At 41.8% G+C, this 20497-nt stretch overlaps 1 protein-coding gene and 1 pseudogene across 1 annotated transcript in view; one reads left to right on the plus strand and one right to left on the minus strand.

Annotated features, from left to right (window-relative positions):
* The window catches only part of Agl (amylo-alpha-1, 6-glucosidase, 4-alpha-glucanotransferase), a 93671-nt gene that overhangs the window by 50826 nt on the left and 22348 nt on the right, over positions 1 to 20497 (minus strand). The window contains exons 2-3 of the mRNA XM_059266158.1: positions 15443 to 15592; positions 1543 to 1753 (exon numbers count right to left, since the gene is read on the minus strand). Of these exons, the coding sequence (XP_059122141.1) occupies positions 1543 to 1753; positions 15443 to 15524 (293 nt within the window). The 5' untranslated portion in view covers positions 15525 to 15592. The remainder of the gene's footprint in view (positions 1 to 1542; positions 1754 to 15442; positions 15593 to 20497) is intronic.
* The window catches only part of LOC131913849 (uncharacterized), a 37972-nt pseudogene continuing 33545 nt past the window's right edge, over positions 16071 to 20497 (plus strand).

Below are 20497 nucleotides of genomic sequence, written 5' to 3' on the forward strand. Positions count from 1 at the left end.
ATTCATCCAGGGTTTCATGTAGCTCAGGCTGCCTCAAATTTACTATATAGTGGAGGAAGACCCTGAACTCCAGATCTTCCTGCCTCCATATACACAGTGATGGGATTATAGGCCTGTGCCACCACACATGGCTAAAATGTTTATTTATAAGTATATAAAAGCCATTTATAGGACTGGAGAGATGGCTCAGGGGTGAAGAGCATTGGCTGGGGCTGGAGAGATGGCTTAGAGGTTAAGAGCACTGGCTGCTCTTTCAGAGGCCCCAGGTTCAATTCCTAGCACTGATATAGCAGCTCATAGCTGCCTGTTATTCCAGTTCTGGTGTACCATATACCTTCATACAGACATGCATGTAAGCAAAACACCAATGCACATAAAATAAAAATAAATAAATCATTTTTTTTTTTTTTGGTTTTTTTTTTTTTTTTTTTTTTTTTGGTTTTTTCGAGACAGGGTTTTTCTGTGTAGCTTTGCGCCTCTCCTGGAACTCACTTGGTAGCCCAGGCTGGCCTCGAACTCACAGAGATCCGCCTGGCTCTGCCTCCCGAGTGCTGGGATTAAAGGCGTGCGCCACCACCGCCCGGCAAATAAATCATTTTTAAAAAGTCATTTACAGCCGGGTAGTAGTGGCACACACCTTTAATCCCAGCACTTGGGAGGCAGAGGCAGGTGGATCTCTATGAGTGCAAGGTCAGCCTGGGCTACAGGATGAGTTCCAGGAAAGGCTCCAAAGCGACACAAAGAAACCCTGTCTCAAAAAATAAATAAATAAATAAATAAATAAATAAATAAATAGTCATTTACAAGGTTGTAATAAAACATATAATAGGTATTTTCTTTCCTTTTTATTATGTGTTCGTGTCTGTCAGTGTGTGGCTATGTGCACTTGAGTGAAGATGCCTATGGGAGAAGAGGGTGATGGATCTCCTGGAGCTGGAATTACAGGAGGCTGTGGGCCACTTGATGTGAAGGTTGGAAACAAAACCTGGGTTCTCAGTGAGAGCAGTTCAAGCTCTTAACCACTAAGCCATCTTTCCAGCCCCAGAACAGGTATTTCCTATCCTTTCTCAACTACTATAGATCTCCATAGAATAAAATATGACATCCAGTATGGTTGATTTATTAGAAAATAAATACTAATATCTATCAATAACAATATCATTCAAATAAATAGTGTCTTCTAAACTGATGACAGGAAAAGCTTGGAGTTTACATACAACTTGAATGTACAATGGGCTACACAGTGACCTCCACAAAACTGAAGAATCACAGCCTAACCACATCTCAAGAAAGCACCATAGTTAGGCAGGTGGCTCATGCTTTTAATCCCAGCACTCAGGAGGCAGTCAGGCACGTCTCTGAGTTTGAGGCCAGCGAGGAAGTTCCAGGACAGCCCAGGGAATACAGAAAAACTCTGTCTTGAAAAAACAAAAAGCCAAACAAACAAACAAAAACTCTGTAAAAACTGCATCACCGTGGTTCACACAGTAACATTTATAGTCAGATAACTTCAGTTATAGAATATATTAACTCCTGGCTTACCCTTGAAGGAAGTAGTACTGAAAAGATCCAGACTGCTGCAGATGAAGTCTACAGTATTTATCAGAATCATCTTCTCTTTCTGTTGGGTTTTCCCAATCCAAGGAACGGAATTTTTCTCGATTAAATGCTTCTCCAGGAAGTGGGTAATTTGTATACACAGTAACAGCTTTCCCTTGTAAAGTCGGGCCTAATCGGAACTGTAGTTCAAACCCTACACAAAAGCATTTGAATAAACCACTTTAATAAACTCACTGAAGGTATTCTACTTAAAACATTATAAAAACTTATGAATTTTCAAATATACTTAAGATAGATAATCTGCCATACCTAATGTTACTTTTGGAACTACTTAGCATTTTGATTTTGCTGCACTCTGTACATTTAGCACATGGATATTTAGCATATGGATATTATTTTAGCATCCCAGAAGCGTCTCCTTTGCAGCACCCTCCTTTCCTTTCCCTGTAGTCTGATCTCTAGTCACACACTGAGTGTACAGATTCTTACCTGACATTTGACCCTAACCCCTCCACCACTCCACTCTGAACCCTTACTGTTGCCCTTCAATCAACACCTACAGGTGGGTATCCGAGCGGAGAGCTCTGCTATTTCACAGACCACAATGGAGAAAGTGAGTCTCTATGTCAGAGAATGGAATCGTATGTAGAATGTGGGAGATGTCACAAGACAGCTGTCCTGCTGCACAGAGAAGCTGAGCAGACTGCAGACTCAACAAGCATTCTGGAAGCCTTGCAGTGAACCTCTTAAACCTGCTCAAACTCAGCAGTGTGCCACAAACACACTACTACTACTCCGAACACAGTGGCAGCCTCTAGGGATGGGAAGTACTTCTTGCATAATGGGAAGTACTTACTAGCTTGCAGTATTTGTTGACTTCCTTACAGAACTACCCACCATGGATGAGCTAAAGGTACCAGACACATCACTGAGCTCAGAATCGGAAGGGATGTGTGCTGTTGGTTCTTATGGGCCAGCACATTCGCCAGCAATGCACTACTGCCTATAGCCATACATCTCACGACTATTAAAGCTCTGTGAATCCTGGAAGCCAAGATATGTCCACTTTTACCAAAGCTAGGCTGTTTATAGGAAAATGTATCCAAGACTTCTTTTCTACGTCACAAATATTCTGCTATAAGATGGAAAAAACACATACACTATAGTTGAAATTACAGTTAAGAAAAAGTTGCTGGGTGGTGGTGGCGCACGCCTATAATCCCAGCACTCGGGAGGCAGAGCCAGGCGGATCTCTGTGAGTTCGAGACCAGCCTGGTCTACAGAGCTACTCCAGGACAGGCTCCAAAGCTACAGAGAGAAACCCTGTCTCAAAAAACCAAAAAAAGAAAAAGTTTAGGTTGGTTTATAGTAGACCTTTAAAAAAATCTTTTTTTCAGATTATAATTATATAATTTAACCCTTCCTTTTCCTCCCTTCAATACACCCCTCCTTGCTCTCTTTCAAATCAATGACTTTTTTTAATTGTTGTTACATACATACATATATACATATTCCCACAACCAGGACCAGAGGTAGCTAAAAGCCCACATGACCTCTACATTATCTGTATGACTGAGACCAAGCCAGACCCTTAGGCCTTAAGCTAGTATAAGTAGCCTGTCTCTAGAACCGATCTTCTTGGAGGAAATGACATGTACCCTGAGTTGATTTCAATGTAATTATGCCTTGTGCAACAGGGACTGCATTACATCAGAAAAATTGTACTGGGCTTAAACATATGGGAATAAACTGCCTGTTATTAGATTTCCCCAAAGACTGATCCAGGTTAATGAAGTTGATCTGCACCAGGTTTTCATTCTTATCTCTTTCCTGGTACCCAGTTTGTCTATTCAGATCTGCAGAATATGGCACTTAAAATGTTTAAGCTTCCCATAATAGAAAGGACTGGCCCCTCCTAGCAGAAACCCTAAAGGTACCCAAAGAAGACAGATGGGGCATGACAACTCCACCTGGATTGTGGTAATGCTAACCGCTGGGCAAAACTGCCCCAGGCCTAACTTGCTTTCAGGGCTCTGCTCAAACTGTGGACATTTTTTTGGGTTAATTGCTCTACTTTGCCTCATCAAAGTAAGGTCAGTCTCCCAAGTTTTTCCCTTACAGAAAAATCTCAGATTTGAGTCTGGCAGCCAAAGGCCTAACCTACTATGTATGCCAGCCAAAGACCAACAACTGCCCACAATGAAACGATGGAGGCCACTGAAGCCTAGGGTAACCCATCTAGGGAATGGGTCTCTGTCATTTTAATTGATACATAGACCATTTAGATTATATGTACAGTAATAATCTATCCTCAGATCTCTGAGGATACTAACCGACTGTAGCTTTAACAGCAGCAAGCACCCAGCTCCTTTTCCAAGGCTTCAGCTGCCTTCACTGTTCTCTTCATGTGTAAAACTCAGGTCACAGGCCTCATTTTCCTGGAGCTACTACTAGGTCTTGACACAACTTACCTTGTCGCCAGACTCCAAAAAAAGAGATAAATTCACAAAACAGATTGATTTCAATGTAACTTCTTTACTATTCCTTTATTTAAAGGAACTCCTTTGCAATGATTGCCCTCAATAATCAACCACTTGTGTTTCCTGGTGAATGAGTAGATAGAAATAGGTGTTTTGTTTTGTTTTTTTTCTGAGACAGGATTTCTCTGTGTAGTTTTGGTGCCTGTCCTGGATCTCGCTCTGTAGACCAGGCTGGCCTCTAACTTACAGAGATCCACCTGGCTCTGCCTCCCAAGTGCTGGGATTAATGACATGTGCCACCACTGCCCGGCTTCTTTACCTCCTTTTATCAACTGAAAAAAAAAAAATCCTTGTAAGCTTCAAGGAATCGACTTGGATCCACCTCTCACAGGTCAAATGGACTCCAGATAAGTACTGTCAATCAACAGCCCTATTCCTGAGGGTGGGAACGCTTCCCCTTTTCCTGGCCTTAGGACTCTCCTCCCCCAACTACCAGGACCATGGGCCTTAAAGTATCAAATGTACACCTAAGGAAAAAATTTCCCCTGAAATTCTTAACTTTACCTTCTGTCCCTAATATATCTGTTTCAGCAGACTTCCAATCAATTAAAGGCTGCAAACTGTTCCAACTGCTGTCTGTACACCCCTAGCCCCAGATTGTCTTGAGAGCCTGGACAGCAAGTGAAACAGTCTGCTCTTCCCGGAGTTGGCCAGCATTCCAGCCTTTTAGGTCTCCCTACAATGCCCAATGTCAGCAGGAAGTAGTCATAGATGATTATGTTGCCCCTTATCCATTCATTTATTACCAACAAAAGGCTGGGATGTTAAGTTTCCAACCCAGGGCAAACGCTGAGGTGCCTATTCAACACATCAAAGCTGGACCTGGCCGCCAGGTTCTCCCAACAGCCCAGCATGTATAATGCTACTTGTATGTATACGTTTTCGGGGCTGGATAACCAATTGGTGTGCTCTTCTCTGGGAATGACTACTTCTCTGCTCTCAGCATTTCTCAGTGCCTGTAGTTCTGTGCGGGCTGAGGCCTCCAGAGCTTCCCCATCCACATCTATTGGTGTCTTTCTTGTTCAGCTCGGACCTCTTTCTAAGTATCAGAATATGAGATTTATGACCATATCAAGTTGATCAGATACACAGGACATATAAGTTTTAAATATAACTGGTTGTGGTGGCACATGCGATCCCAGCCCTTGGGTGAGAGGCAGGTGTTCAAGGTTATTTTTGGCTCTACAGCAATATCAAGGCCAGCCTGAGCTATGTGAGCCTTGTTTCAAAAAAACAAAATAACAAATTTTTATATATGATGTATGTCAATTAATGATGGACAAGAACAACTGAAGAAGGTAGGAAGAGGAAAGTTCTAATGAGTAGAACTTTTTTTTTTTTTTTGAGACAGGGTTTCTTTGTGTAGCCTTGGCTGTCCTGGAACTTGCTCTGTAGACCAGGCTGGCCTCAAACTCAAGAGATCCACCTGCCTCTGCCTCCTAGAGTGCTAGGATTAAAGGTGTGCACCACCACTGCCTGACAGAGTAGAATTCTTTTTTTTTTTTTTTTTTTTTTTTGGTTTTTCAAGACAGGGTTTCTCTGTGTAGTTTTGCGCCTTTCCTGGAACTCACTTGGTAGCCCAGGCTGGCCTCAAACTCACAGAGATCCACCTGGCTCTGCCTCCCGAGTGCTGGGATTAAAGGCGTGAGCCACCACCGCCCGGCCAGAGTAGAATTCTTAATGCTTAAGGAATTTACTTACTGAGAATAAATATACTGTCAGGTATGGAGGTGCATGCCTTGGGAGACAGAGGCAGGCAGATCTCTGTGAGTTCCAGGCCAGCCTGGTCTACATAGTGAGTTCCAGGACAGTCATAGCTACATAGAGATCCTGTCTCAAAAAAAAAAAAAGAAATATACTAATAGTTATAACACTTATGAAACATCCAACAAAATTAATAAAAATTATACACTGAAGATCTACCCTATAACAGTGAATAAGACAGCTATGTCTTATGTTCTCTTCAAATTTTATTTATTTATTTATTATTAATATTTCATATTCTTATTTCCCACGTGGATGTAGGAAAGAACTGATTCTTGTAGATTGTCTTCTGCCCTCTGCTCTTATGCCATGGAACATACACACACACACACACACACACACACACACACACACACACACAAAATCATTCTGGTATGAGGATATACCTCAGTCTGTAAAGCATTTACCATCCAAGCATGAGAACCCAAATTTAATCCCCAGAATCCATATAAAAAGCTGGGCATGGCAGCAACTCACAGCTTAACTTTAGGCCAAGCTTGGACAATCTGCTGAAGAGAGGGAGGAAGGATTGTAGGAGCCAAAGGGGTTAAGGACACCACAAGAAAACCCACAGAAACAACTAACCTGGCTCCTAGGAACTCAGAGTCTGAACCAACAACCAGGGAGGCTGCATGGGACCGACCTAGGCCCTCTACATATATGTGACAGTAGTGTAGCTTGGTCTACTTGTGGGACTTCTAATGACGGGAGCAGGGGCTCTACAGGATTGCACTAAATCTACTTTACCTGGGCTCTATAAATAGAACAATCCCTGGATGACAGTTTACAGTAAGGTTTTTCAGAATATTTTATGATCATTTTTGACATCTAAGCTCAGAAAAATGGAGTCCTTTTAAACTATTACTGCCTGTTGACAATGAGCTAGGCCTCCCTCCAAGAGCACTGGAGGAAACATAAAATGAGATTAATGCCATGCTTGCTAATATAATATGTTATAACATCTACATCCTGGGGATGAAGAGGTAAAACTGACTTTCACATATATCTTATTTAAGGAATATAGTTTGTAAGGCTACAGTGCCATCAGTAGTGACATGTCTTCTGGATTCTAGATGGCATTAACAGTGTTTGTGTCTCACAGGTGACAATAAAAATAACACCAATGGAAAGAAGCTGAGTTCCTCTTCACAGGCAGCTGTGAGGGGTATAGACTTTGGCAGGAAAGTCAGATACAGAATTGGAAGTAGTGTCTGAAGCTATGACTGAATCGTTACAATTTTAGGATAAAAGTTTAGTGACTGACTCTTGTTTTGGTTTTGGTCTTACTCTGCAGTCCTGGCTGGCCAAGAACTCCTTGTACAGACCCGGCTGGGCCTCCCGTGGGCCGTGACCCTTTTGCTTCTGATGCCCTAAAGCTTCCAGCGCAGGTTTTGCCAGGAAAACAAAGGATTTAGATGTTCTGTAAATCAGTCGATAACAACACGGTTTGAGAAGGCTGATGCCCATTTTTTGAAAGAAATTCTACTATGGATAACATGCTATCAAACAGCATCTTTCAAAATCTTTCTGGAAAAAAAAGTATGGCTGAAACAGAGTATGCAGACAAATCTAAAGTCCACACAATAATACTAGCTCAAGGGCTGGAGAGATGGCTCAGAGGTTAAGAGCACTGGCTGCTCTTCCAGAGGTCCTGAGTTCAATTCCCAGCAACCACATGGTGGCTCACAACCATCCATAATAAGAGCTGGTGCCCTCTTCTGGCCTGCAGAGATACCCGCAGGCAGAGCACTGTATACATAATAAATAAAAATAAATCTTAAAAAATAATAATAATACTAGCACAAACAGGGTGAACAAACAGGTTACCAATTATTCTGATAGGTTTTTATATTCCTGTAATTTTATAATTGGAAAAATAACTGTAAAATTAAAGTTGTATTAATAATAGATTTAAAAATAATTGCCTAAAGGTTAAAACATAGCTGGTGTGTGTGGGTACACACCATACCCCTTTAATCTTAGAACTCAGGAGGCTGAGGCGAGTAGATCACAACTTCAAGACTACCCTGGGTACATGTGGTGTTCAAAGTTACCCTGTGCCACACAGTAAGATCCTGTCTCAAAACCAAAACAAAAGCTCTGTGAGTGAGCGTGTGTATGTGTGCATGCACACACTCATCTGTGATCCCAGCATTCAGTAGGCAAAGGGAGAAAGATCACCAGAAAGGCAAGGCCAGCCTAGTCAATGTAGCAAGTTCCAGGCAGGCCAGGGCTAAAAAATGCCATCAGAAGAACAGAACAAACAAAAGCCCCATCTCATAGCAAGACCCATCTCAATCAATAAATGAAAGAACACATTGTGATGTTCAGAATTATAAATATCTACGTTTCTAAGAACAATTAAATTTACCATCAGGAAAAGTAGTAACATCTGGAACACGCACAAATATCAGAGGTAATGTTGATATTTAAACAACTTGCCTTTTAAGTTTATACAAATATTGCTTTAGTAATTACACAATGACGCAGAGAAACTGTAGTACAAAGGTTAAAACTCACCTAAACTCTCTCAAGCAGTATCTGGAGCAATGGATTATCTCAAGCAAACTTGAGAGAGAAAAGAAGTATTCTTCAAATACAAATATTTATTTATATGTAGCAGACATGTACACTGTTCTTATAGACTATATAAATTATGAAACATCAAAATAAATGTAAAGGGGCTGGAGACCCATTTTCAGTTCTCAATACCAACATGGTGCTTATAACCATCCTTTACTCCAGTTCTAGAAGATTTAGAACCTTCTTTTGGCTTCCATGGGGACCAGGCATGCACAAAGTACGCATACATACATCCAGACAAAACATTCATACATATAAAGCAGAAACCAATAAGAAAACAGTATGACTGAATATTAATTATTTTTTAAAAGTTCGTTATTATTTAAAGATGTATTTTTAATTATCTTATCATTTTAAAGTTAAATTTATTCATTTATTTTATATATTTTACCTGCATATATGTAAGTGCATTATATGTATTTTGGGTGCCCTCAGAGTTCAGAAGAAGGCATTGGATCCCTTGGAACTGGAATTATGGATGGCTATCTACAACTGTGTGTGTGCTGGGAATTGAACCTGGGTCTTCTGAAAGAACAACAAATGCTCTTAACCTCTGAGACACTTCTCCAGCCTCTAACAATTTTTACTGTATGTATATATGTATGTGGCTATATGCACATATGAGTACAGGTGTCCTCAGAGGCCAGATATCTGAAGCTGGAGTTACAGGCAGTTGTAAGCCACCTAAGGTGGGTGCTGGGAATGAAGTTGGGTTTTCTGTGCGAGCAGGAAGCACTCTTCACCTCAGCCATCTCTCCAGCCCCCCAGAGTTCATTAATTTTTTAAGTCTTGGTTTAATATTTTGTAATAATGTAATTTAAATATTACAAATTCTGTTTACTCTCACAATTGGTTTAAACAGCCTCAAATATTTAAAGGAAAAATACATATAAAGGTATCAAACACAAATAAAAAAGGAGTTCTTGGTGGTTATATATACTAAACCACGACCTTCATCTTGAATCCCATTCACCTATTATGTAGACTTTTGCTGACATCTGGCTAGTAAATGTCTGTTTTTCTTGATATTTAGTGATTATTGTAATAATCTAGTAATAATAATAATAATAATAATATAAGCAGTCTATATATACACACTAATTGGAAAACCAACTGAAATCTTTGTTTAGAAGCATAGAAACAGATTAGAAACTTTCCAAAGGTGGCAGGTATTCACTTATATTGATAAAAAAAGTGATGTGATAACAAAAGGCTGTCTAAAGTAAAACATCAGAACACACTGCAATAATAAGGGAAACCACATCTTGCCCAACATATTTCTACAAATAAAGTTTTATTGGCACACAAGGACACCAATTCATATAAGTCTTGTCTATGGCCACTTTCCTGCTGCAGCAGCAGAGCTGATTAGTTAAAACAGAAAGTGGATAGCCACAAAGCTCTAAAGCTTTCATAGGTGCCAACTGTGTGCCCCAAACCTTCAGGTTCATAAAAGAAAAAAAAAAAAGCAGTTAGCTCTTATTTACATTTACCTGAAATGTAGTCAAATAAAGGTTTATTTGCATTTTTTTGTTTTGTTTTTCTAAGTTTCACATGATGGAAGGCTGATCACCACTTCTAAAAAGAATAAATCTCCAAGAGTAATAAGTCAGTCTCAGTCCTCACCCCCAAACTTCCCTGCCCACCCCTTCTTTCTCTCTATGTCTTACTCTGTAGGCCAGGCTGACCTAGAACTTAACAGAGATCCACATGTCTCTGCCTCCTAAGTGCTGGGACTAAAGGCGCATGCACCATACCTGGCTAGGTTAGATAATTTCTAAGTAAAAGAGAGTTTGCCCATGGTCATTTTTCCTCCTGTTATGAAATTTTGGAAAGAGAAATTTCTAATTTTTAAATTTTAATCTACTTTTTTGTGGGGTTAAGGATGGTGTCCAGGGTCTCATGCATGCTACATAAGTGCTCTACCACAAAGCCACATCTGTATGATTTAAGACAATATAACTTGTCCACCTAGTTCAGATAAAGGTGCAATTCAGGGCACAGCTCAATGGACTGAGAGCCTCTACCTTTTCCAAGGATGTCTTTTTTGTTTTTAATTCATCTGATGAATAGAAAGCATCATTGCCAATTCATATGTTAGCAAACTGAACTACTCCCCAAAGATTTTCTTTCTTTATCCCCGTAGAGGATTAGTAAATATCCCCAAAGCACAAAGCCACTCTAAACTGAACTTAAGTCACTAAAACTGAACAGGTTCGCGACAGTACATGAAATACCTCTGCTAAAATTAGCTTAGGTCACAACAGTACATGGTGTGGCTATCTTGTTCATGTTAACACTAAGAACACTTTGCTTGGATCAGCCACAGCCCTCCTGTAAGCAGCTAAGTAGGAAGACAAGCGATTAAATTACTACTGTAAACAAAAATTCCCCATTAGGGGCTGGGCTGATGGCTTCAATCAAGAAAACCTTGGGGACTGGAGAAGTGACTCAGCAGGTAAAAGCATCTATTGCTGTTGCAGAGGATCTGGATTCGGTTTCTAGCACCCATATCAAGCAGCTCACAACTGCCTCTAATTCCAGTTCTAGGAGATCCAATACCCTCTGGCCTCCGAGGGCACTGAATGCACATGGTGCACATAAACTCATGCTGGCAAGCAAACATAAACATCAAATAAGTAATAAATAAGTCTTTTTTTTTTAAAAAAAAAAGGAAACCCTTGTAAATGAACATTGTTTATTTATTTATTTACTTATTTATTTTATTATTTTTTTTTTTCTGAGACACGGTTTCTCTGTGTAGCTCTGGCTGTCCTGGAACTTAACTCTATAGACCCGCTGACCTCAAACTCAGAGACCCACCTGGCTCTGCCTTCCCAGTGCTGGGATTAAAGGTGGTGCGCCACCATGCCTAGCTGAACATTTTATTAAAAACCAACAAAGCAACAATTGGGCTCACAGGTTGGCTCAGTAAGAGTGCTTGACACCCAAGTTGACAAACCTGAGTTCCCTCATGTGGAGGTGAGAGCCAATTCCCCCAAACTGTTGTCCTCTGACCTCCACATTTTCAGTAGCATGAGTATCCCTGCAGTCACATATACATGTCACACACACACACACACACACACACACACACAGACACACACACACACACTCACACACACTCACACACACACACACACACGAGCACGCAGAGTAATAATGATAAATAAATAAACATAAAATTTGTAAATCTGGTCAACCTATATAAAACATGGAAGAGTTAATTTCAGGTTTAAGGAATACTAATTTTGTTCATTTTCTGACACACAATGAGACAAGGAAAATAGAAAAGACTATAATTTAATTAAAACAGATAATTACTTGGACTTTTACTTGAATGTGAAGAAACTATACAGATGTCAGTGTTGAAAATTGGTTCTTAGGATGAGAAAATAAAACACAGAGAAGGATTTAGGGACCAGTCAAATATGAAAAACCAAATATCATCAGTTTTTTTTTCCCTTTACATTTGTCAGCAACTTCTATGGGTTTAAGCTTTTCTTATTCTGTCTCCCTTTCCAACTCTGACATCATAAAGTTCTTATCTTTAATCTGGTATGTCTGTTCATTTGCTTTCTTTATTTTTATGTGTAATGTATGTGCAGGCATGTGTACCTGTGACCGTGCATGTGGAAGCCATCGATTGATGTTGGGTGTCTTCCTTTATTCTTCTCTGTCTTATTTTTTTAAGATTTAAAAAAATTAAAGATGATTTTTATTTTATGCATATATGTATGAGTGCCCACATATGTGTGTGTGTGTGTGTGTGTGTGTGTGTGTGTGTGTGTGTGGTGCCCCATAGAAGCAGGAAGAGCACTAGAGTTCCAGGAGGTTATGAGCCGCCATGTGGGTGCAAGAGCAGCAAGTGTCCTCAACTGCTGCACTGTCTCTCAAGTCACAACGACCTTATTTTTTGAGAAGGGTCTCTCACTGAAATGAAGCTCACTGATTGGTCAGACTGGCTGTGCAGCAAGCCCCTAGATCCACCTGTCTCAGTGTCGTCGTCCTGTCCCGCCCCGCCCCGCGTCCCCGTGTGTCGTCCCGTCCCCCCCCCCCCCCCCCCCCCCCCCCCCCCCCCGGGGTTACAGGTGCACGCCACTAAACTCAGTTTGTATATGAGTGCTGGAGATCTTTCCTGGGATGGTCCAGCAGGCACTTTATCCACTGAGCCATCTCCACAGCCCAGTTACAATTCTTTAAGGAGGAGAGGGACAGAATTTCACTATGTAGCTCTGGCTGGCCTGGAACTCTATGTAGCCCAGGCTAGCCTAGAACTCACAGAGGTCCACTTGCCTGTGCCTCGGCATGTAGATAGGGTAGATAGGATCTTTTTTAAAGGATCTTTGTTTTTATTTCTTGTTCCCTCTATTCAATACTTCCTTCACATTATAAATTGACTTCTAAAATAAGATTATCTTAGAATTATTACAAAAAAAATGGACAGATTTACTGGCTTTATCTAGTGTTATAGAGTGAAGCACATTAGTCTTAATAGACCCTTTAGTTTGTCTCTTCGAGCAGCTTAGCTGAATTACCAGTTTGGGCTAGTTTGCACTGGGGTTTAAGAATTACTTGGCAAGCATTCAGCAATAGTGCATGCAGCACTAAGTCTGTAAGGCTGTCCCAGCCTGACAACTACAGTGTCTAGTTGGGTACCATACCACCACCGAGCTTCAGACACTGCTTCACTGTCAGCACTCAGCTGATGGTGATCAAACCACGGAGGAAACAAAAAACTAGAGGAGGCCTTCACTAAGGCGCAGCGTTATAACTGAAAGTAGAACACACAGAATGATGTAAAAGGACAACAAATACCGAGGGATCTGACATGAGTACAGATGTGAGCATGGGCATGAGAAAGGCCACTAGAGATGGAATGAACAGGACAGAACAGGAAAACTATAAATATTCAGACACTAAAGGCAGGGCACAGCGAGATTCAACTTTGGCAAGAGAAAGTGCGGCCATTCAGAATGCCTTGGAAGCTGGGCGGGGATTTTAGAATGAGGTACCCATAAATCAAAAGGGAAGAGACTGAGTAAGAAGATGACTTGGGCTCTCCCTCACTTGGTTAGATGGAAGAGACACACAGGGAGAGATGTCAGAAAGGAATTACAGACTTTAAAGAGAGATTGACAATTTAAGAGGACACATCATCAAGAATGCTTAAGAATCTAGCCTGGGAAAACAGGAAGACAGAGGCATCACTGAGATTTGGTCAAGGGGTGATTTAGAACACGTTAGAGGGAAGTATAAACTAACAGAACTACCCCATGACTAGTCAACAGAACAGTGTCAGAGCAAAGCTAAACTCCAGGGAGTGGACTGCTATGCAGAAATACCTTGCTGCTACTTAGGGCTCTATCACTACAAAACTACATGTTGCTAATTTCCAGTCTTAAAATTGAATGCCATAGGAGAGCAACATATCTCTACAAGGATATTAATGCTTAACATTAATAATTTGCCTAACATCGGTTTGTCAGCAGCTGACAAAGGCAGGTTTGCTTCGCAACTCTTGTCATGATACGTGATTCGAAAGCTTCCAAGAAGAAAGGGACTCTCGAGGCCTGTGTTTCAAAGAGAGTGCTCGGCAGAGAGGCAGGAGATGAGGCCGTGAGAATGCACCACTATTGGCTGGTGGAAGCACAGAAAAGGAGGGAAACCCAGCAGACACTGCAACTGATTGAAATGCAGAAGGAAGAGAGCCTGATGAGAGACACCAAGCTGATGGGAAGGGCCGAAGACAGCGGAGGGGAACAAGTCAAAACCAGGACAAGTGCAGAGTCAGTTGAAGCCAGGACTTGGTGATCCAAAACCCTAAACGTATTTGGAAGAAGGAGGCCATTCAGCATCAAGGGAACCCAGCAGATGGTTGAAGTTTTCAAAAATCTAACTTTTAAAAATTAAAGAAGAAAATTCTCCCACATGCTTATCAATGTTCATTTAATACATCCCCTGGAGAGCTGATTTTTTTTGTCTTGATACATTAAAAACTTTCTACTTGTATTTTACAAGTTATATTTATAAAGTATAAGTGGAATGTTTTCAGTACTGAAAGTAACGTTCTCTGTTAGCTTGTCTTATAGAACTGCAATTTAATCTTTGATCTTACTTTTATTTATATCTTTTGGTCATGCTGGGGTTCAAACCCAAAGATCTTGTTTGTATTAGGCAAGCACTTTACCACTGAGCTATATCCCTAGCTCAATATAGTTCTTTAAATGATAGCTCAAACATGTTTCAACATCACCTGATCAGATTTCCCACTTTTTATTTGTCTTTATCTTCTACTTGCTTAAGAGACTTCTGATAATGTAAGCAGTAGCTGCTATACTATACTTACCTATTATACTACATAGTACTATACTGTACCCTGTTTCACCAATGCTTAATTAAGTTCAATAAAGGAAAAGCATGCGCTCTAAAAAGCAACACTAAAGATTATATGCAAACCTAAACTATATATGATTTAACAAGTTATAACAATAAATGCCATTATAAATAGCATGTTCAATCTTTTAATTGCATATGTTGTTTCTATCACTTCTTTCTCTCCCGGGACTGAATCCAGTTCTCAAAGACTAGGCAAAGGTTCTATCCCTGAGTGACTGTGCCCTGTAGTTTCTGCATTAGGTGGTAGTTGGCAACAAAAGGAACTGAGCTATCATTGTTCTAACATGACACATATATTTTTAAACAACATACGCCTTCATTAGTTGCCACTAATGTGAAACACAGTATCTTGGCACAAAGCAAGCCAAATCCAGGAAATTCCATCTAACTTTAAGTGTGTGTGTGTGTGTGTGTGTGTGTGTGTGTGTGTGTGTACATGCAGAGGATTTAATCTCAGCCTCATTTATGCTAAGCATGCATTCTACCACTGAGCTATACCCAACACCCCCAGTCCCTAATTTTAAGTTAAAAAGTTTTAATTGACTGTCAATGCATTAAAAGATACAAAAGTGCTAATCAAACGACTTGTGACCGACCTTGTTCAAGTCTGTAGAGGGTCTTCTCTAGCTTTTCCATGTCGTTCAGTAGTAAAATTCGAATCTGTCTACTGTGTTCCATTTTGGCTGCCGGAGGATTTGAACTCTTTCCGTAGAATTAAAAGGAATCCAAAGCGGAATAAGTTAGCCCTATAAAACAATAGGTAATTAGGAAAAAGAAAATACGAGCTAAAACTCTCTAGAGTTGACAGCGGCACTTACATGTCCTTAGATAGACTTAAAGCCTAGAAGAGCATTGAGAAAGAAATGAAACCTAGTCAGTAAAATCCAACAAGGGAGAAGAGTTTCTTCTCTCTTGGAGCAGAATAGTAAAGCCAGAAGCAAAAATACAGATTCTCACAGTCAAAACAGAACAGACCAAAAAGCTAAAGACTTCTCAGAGAAAAACAACACATATAGGAAAGCCTGGAGTTCAGGGGCAAAACCTCCGTCCGGAGCCAAAGGGCCCTGAAATCTCCAAATGGCCCTGCAGCCTCCAGGAGATCAGGCTGCTCAGGGAACAGGTGGAAGAGCACCCCGTTCCCAAATTCGGGTCTGCAGCCACCAATGGGGAGGTGATTAGAGAAGGAAGCAGTTGCTGTCCCGGGAATAGCTGGGGCGGCATTCGATGTACAGAGCGGCTATAGATAGAAAGAATGCGCGTCCAGGGCCGGACGCATTCCAGGCACTTACGAGCGGGACCAGACGTGCGGCGGCGGGAGCGGGAGCCGGCCACAGCGGGAACGCCGGGCCGAGCGGCGGCCCAGGGAGGGCAGGGCGCCGTCAAGGGCACGGGGAGGGACACTCGGACCCAGGCCAGGTGACAGAGACAGGCCGGGGCCGCCCGAGACTCCGCCCCGCGCGGCCCGAGGACGCTCCGACTCGGCTCGGCCGCCGACTCGCTCGGGGGGGCGTGGCCCTGCCTCCCCGCCCACTTCCGGGAGCCTTCGGTCCCGCTAGCGCAGAGACCACTGGTCTCGCGAGAGGTGGGCGCGGCGGGGTTTGAGGGGTCTGGGTCTTGGAGCCTTGTATGGTCATGACATCAGGGGGGGCTCCTTGATACATCATCACTGATCCTCTCCAGGAAAAGTGAATTAAAGAGCAGAGATAGGCGGGGACAATGTTTAGGGAAGTTCTCTCTGTAAAGAAAATGCACGTTAGGAAAAAGCAATTTCTTAAGACATTGTGCAAGTCATCTAACTTCTCTGCAGCCTAATTCCTAAAATGTCATGGACTCCCCGCAACACACACACACACACCCCATAAAAATAAAATACCTGAAATGTTTCAGAAAATAAATGTATGTTCTGTAACTAGTCAATAACAGCTGCAATACTGTAAGAGATGCCAGGTACTCTTCCAAGTCCATGGAATGAGTGAAGTTCTCTGTGATGGTTGGTTTTAATGTTAACTTGGCACAGGCTAGTCACTGGGAAGAGGGAGCCTCAACTAAGGAATTGCCTCCATCAGATTAGCCTGTGGGCATGTCTGTGGGGGCATTTCCTTGTTCTATGATTGCAGTGCCGACCCTGAGCAGATGGTGCTGAGTTCTCTAAGAAAACAAGCTCAGCAAACCATGAGGAGCAAGCCAGTAAGCTGCACTTCTCCACGGTCTCTGGTCCTGCCTCCAGTTCTTTTTTTTTTTTTTTTTTTTTTTTTTTCTCGAGACAGGGTTTCTCCATGTAGCTTTGGTGCCTGTCCTGGATCTCACTCTGTAGGCCAGGCTGGCCTTGAACTCACAGAGATTCGCCTGCCTCTGCCTCCCGAGTGCTGGGATTAAAAGCGTTTGCCACCACTGCTCCCTTGGGCAGCACATATACTAAAACTGCCTCCAGTTCTTATCTTGAGTTCCTGCTTTGACTTCCGCCAGTAAGGGACTGTGGTCAGGAAGTGTAAGCCAGATAAACGCTTTCTCCCCCCAGCTTGCTTTTGATCAGGGTTTTTATCACGACAAACATGCATTTTTGTTACCGTTGATTTAAAGGTAAGGAAACCAAGGCCCCAAAAGGTTAACTAACTTGTTTGACGCCACTTAATGAACAAGGGAGTGAATGTGATTTCAAGCGTTATCTGAGGACGCTGACGTTATTTCTGTGGCTTGGTATCTACAAAGACTTGGTTTCTAGCTTGTAAGGACATTCTGGCTCTTCTGGGACAGTCTGCTGCAAGCCACAAAAATATACAAAGTAGGATTTCAGCTGATTGTCACAAAGCTAATACTTGGAAGTAGCCAAGGGCCTTCCAGAGGTCAAGCTAAGGTTTAAGGAGCCTTGGCGATACTTGACTTTTGATCATCAGCCATTTCCTGCTATGAGTTTCTTGTGCGCTATTGTAGCTTTTGCATCATTTATTGGGCACCATTTCCCCTCTACTAAAGGAGTATTTAGATAACCTTGTGTGCTGACAGCGCACAGCCAGAACCCCAGTTCAAGCCTCCCTGTAATTATCATCATTGGCAGCATCCGGCCAGGTCCATCTCCAGAAGGAGGAAAGTACCTTATCAGAGATACCTCTGTACTCTCTAAGGACAGACTTAAGTGTCCAGACTATCCGTTTGAGAAGGTCTGGCAGATGTGCCAATTAAGCTTAACTTCCTCCTTTTCCAAATCTTACCTCTAGTTCCAGATCTCCCTTTAACTATCACCAGAGGCATCTACCTGTACACAGGTTGCCTAGCAACCGTGCACACTTTTCCCCACCCTGCAGGAAAAAAAAAAAAAAAAAAAAAAAAAAAAACACGACAGATAGTTGGACAGATAGGAGCCACAGGAAAAAAGAAGACAGTTTTATTTTCTCCCATTGACCTAGCAACTTATAGATTCTTAACATTTTCTACTAATCACGTTTAAGACTATAGTTGAGCACATAAAATCCCTCTTCTTAGACATTACCCAAATTTAGCCTTTAGTTAATTCATTTCCCCATTGGTCACTTCCCTTTGGGGTTGCAAATGATAATTAATGGTTATTGCCCCTCTATGTGATTCTTCTCACCCCTCCATTTGACCCTGGAAGCCTGGCTTTGCACTGCCAAGGGATTACTGCTGGTAAGTGTATAAATACTGGGACTTCCAGGGCATGAGGGGCAGAGAAGAGAAAAGAGAATGGAAAAACTAGATGGGTAAGAACTTGAGAGGAACAAACTGAGATGGGGAAGACCTAATTTGAAGGGTTAGAAGAGAGTACTAGAGGAATGAGATGGAAGATGAGGAAGAGCCAGATGGGGAAGAACAAGATGAGGAAGAACAAGACGAGAGAGAAGGAAATGGGAGAGGAGCTGATATGGGAAAGAACTAGATGGATGAGAACCTAGAAGGGGCAGAACTAAGATGAAGGAATTAAGATAGAACCTGGAGGGGACAACAGATAAATGTAAAGAGAAATTGGGCAAGAAAGGAGCTAAAATGAGAGCAGAGTATAAGCTTGTAGAGAGAAAACTGACAGAGTAATAAAATGTATGGACTAAGGAATTTCATGTACATAGATTCATTTCTTCTCATCAAAGACTAATTATCAGCTGTTTGTAGATTCTTTCCGGACCCTGGGAGGGGACTATCGAGGGGCTGGACCTCCATAGTCCCCAATAACAGTCCTCTCAGGATTTCCTCTGCAGGAAGTCTGCCTGTCCTGTTCTTCTTCCTTGGGCAGGTTTGATGTTCTTTTAGACCTCTCTTCTCCTGGGCTCTTAGGAAGTGTGGAGGCCAGAGCGTGCCTTCTGTGAACAGACTACAAACTGTTGCGTGACCATAAAATCCCCTAGTTCAAGGCTGCCAGCTAGGCTGAGAAACACAGCAGGTCTTCTTATGGGGAGAGTTGAATGGTAGGAGCAGATGACCCAGCTACCATACTCTATTGCTGTGTGTTGGGTTTCTTAGGGGTTTGTTGTTGTTGTTGTTTAACATAGATCAACCCAAGTTTTCTGATCTCCAATCTTCCCATCTGAAATAAGGATTATACCCACATTCTCTGGCTTTTCATCTGGTACGATTTCATCAGACTGGCCTATGGTCAGCTCATTATGCTGCCCCTGCCCCTCCCCCATTGACTGGTGTTCTCCAGGCCGCCCAAACTAGCCTTTCCCATTGTCCTGTGTCCAGCAAAACTCTCACAGTAGTGCCCAAATCTCAAATAAATAAAAGAAGTAAAGTATATTGAGGACATATTTTTTTTTAGAAGTGAGTTATTCTGATGAAAATGCTAGAATTTTTCAAGATTTGTGAAATCAACTCAGCTTTGGAGGTTTCATATTGTGAAATGAAGAGAATGATAAATGACAGCTGATTTGGTAGGATATGCCTCAAAGGGTAGTTTTACAAGTCACACAATGTGTTTTTTGTTTTTTTTTTAAAGGAGAGAAGTCACAGGAATGTGCTATCTGTGAAGTTTTTGGGATGCCAATGATTGTAGTCCACAGTACCATAGCACCATGTGCATGCCAGCAAACGTTAGTCACATTTGTGGTGTCCTATGCTTGTAGGATATATATATATATATATATATATATATATATATATATATAACAGTGTCATATTATAGCTGTCAGGAAAAAGTCCTTGAGGACCTCCTAGTAGATAATCTCAGCTACTTTGTAAGGATACTGGTATTTTCTCAACAGTGATGTTGGAGGAGGGAGGACGTCAGTGGTCAGAAGAGGCTCCGTCCAGGTCTGTGCATACATTTCTTGAGATGAAACAGTTTTAGGGGACTGTGCTGGCTAGTTTTATGTCAACTTAACACAAACTCTAGTCACTTGAAAGGAGAGAACTTCGATTGAGAAAATGCCTTGTTGTGGAATATTTGTACACTGTGGTTGGTTTACTAAGGAGCTGAATGTCCAATAGCTAGGCAGGAGAGGACAGGCGGGATTTCTGGGGACAGAGAGGAAAAGGAGAAAGAATCTATGTGTGGAATTCCACCAGCAGACTCAGAGCAAGTCAGATGTGCTATACTAAGAAGAGGTAACTGAGCCACGTAGCAGAACATAGATTTAAAAAATATGGGTTGCAGGGTGGTGGTTGTGCAGGCCTTTAATCCCAGCATGAGAGAGGCAGAGGCA

Source organism: Peromyscus eremicus, chromosome 6, assembly GCF_949786415.1.
Source record: "Peromyscus eremicus chromosome 6, PerEre_H2_v1, whole genome shotgun sequence".
NCBI lineage: Eukaryota > Metazoa > Chordata > Mammalia > Rodentia > Cricetidae > Peromyscus > Peromyscus eremicus.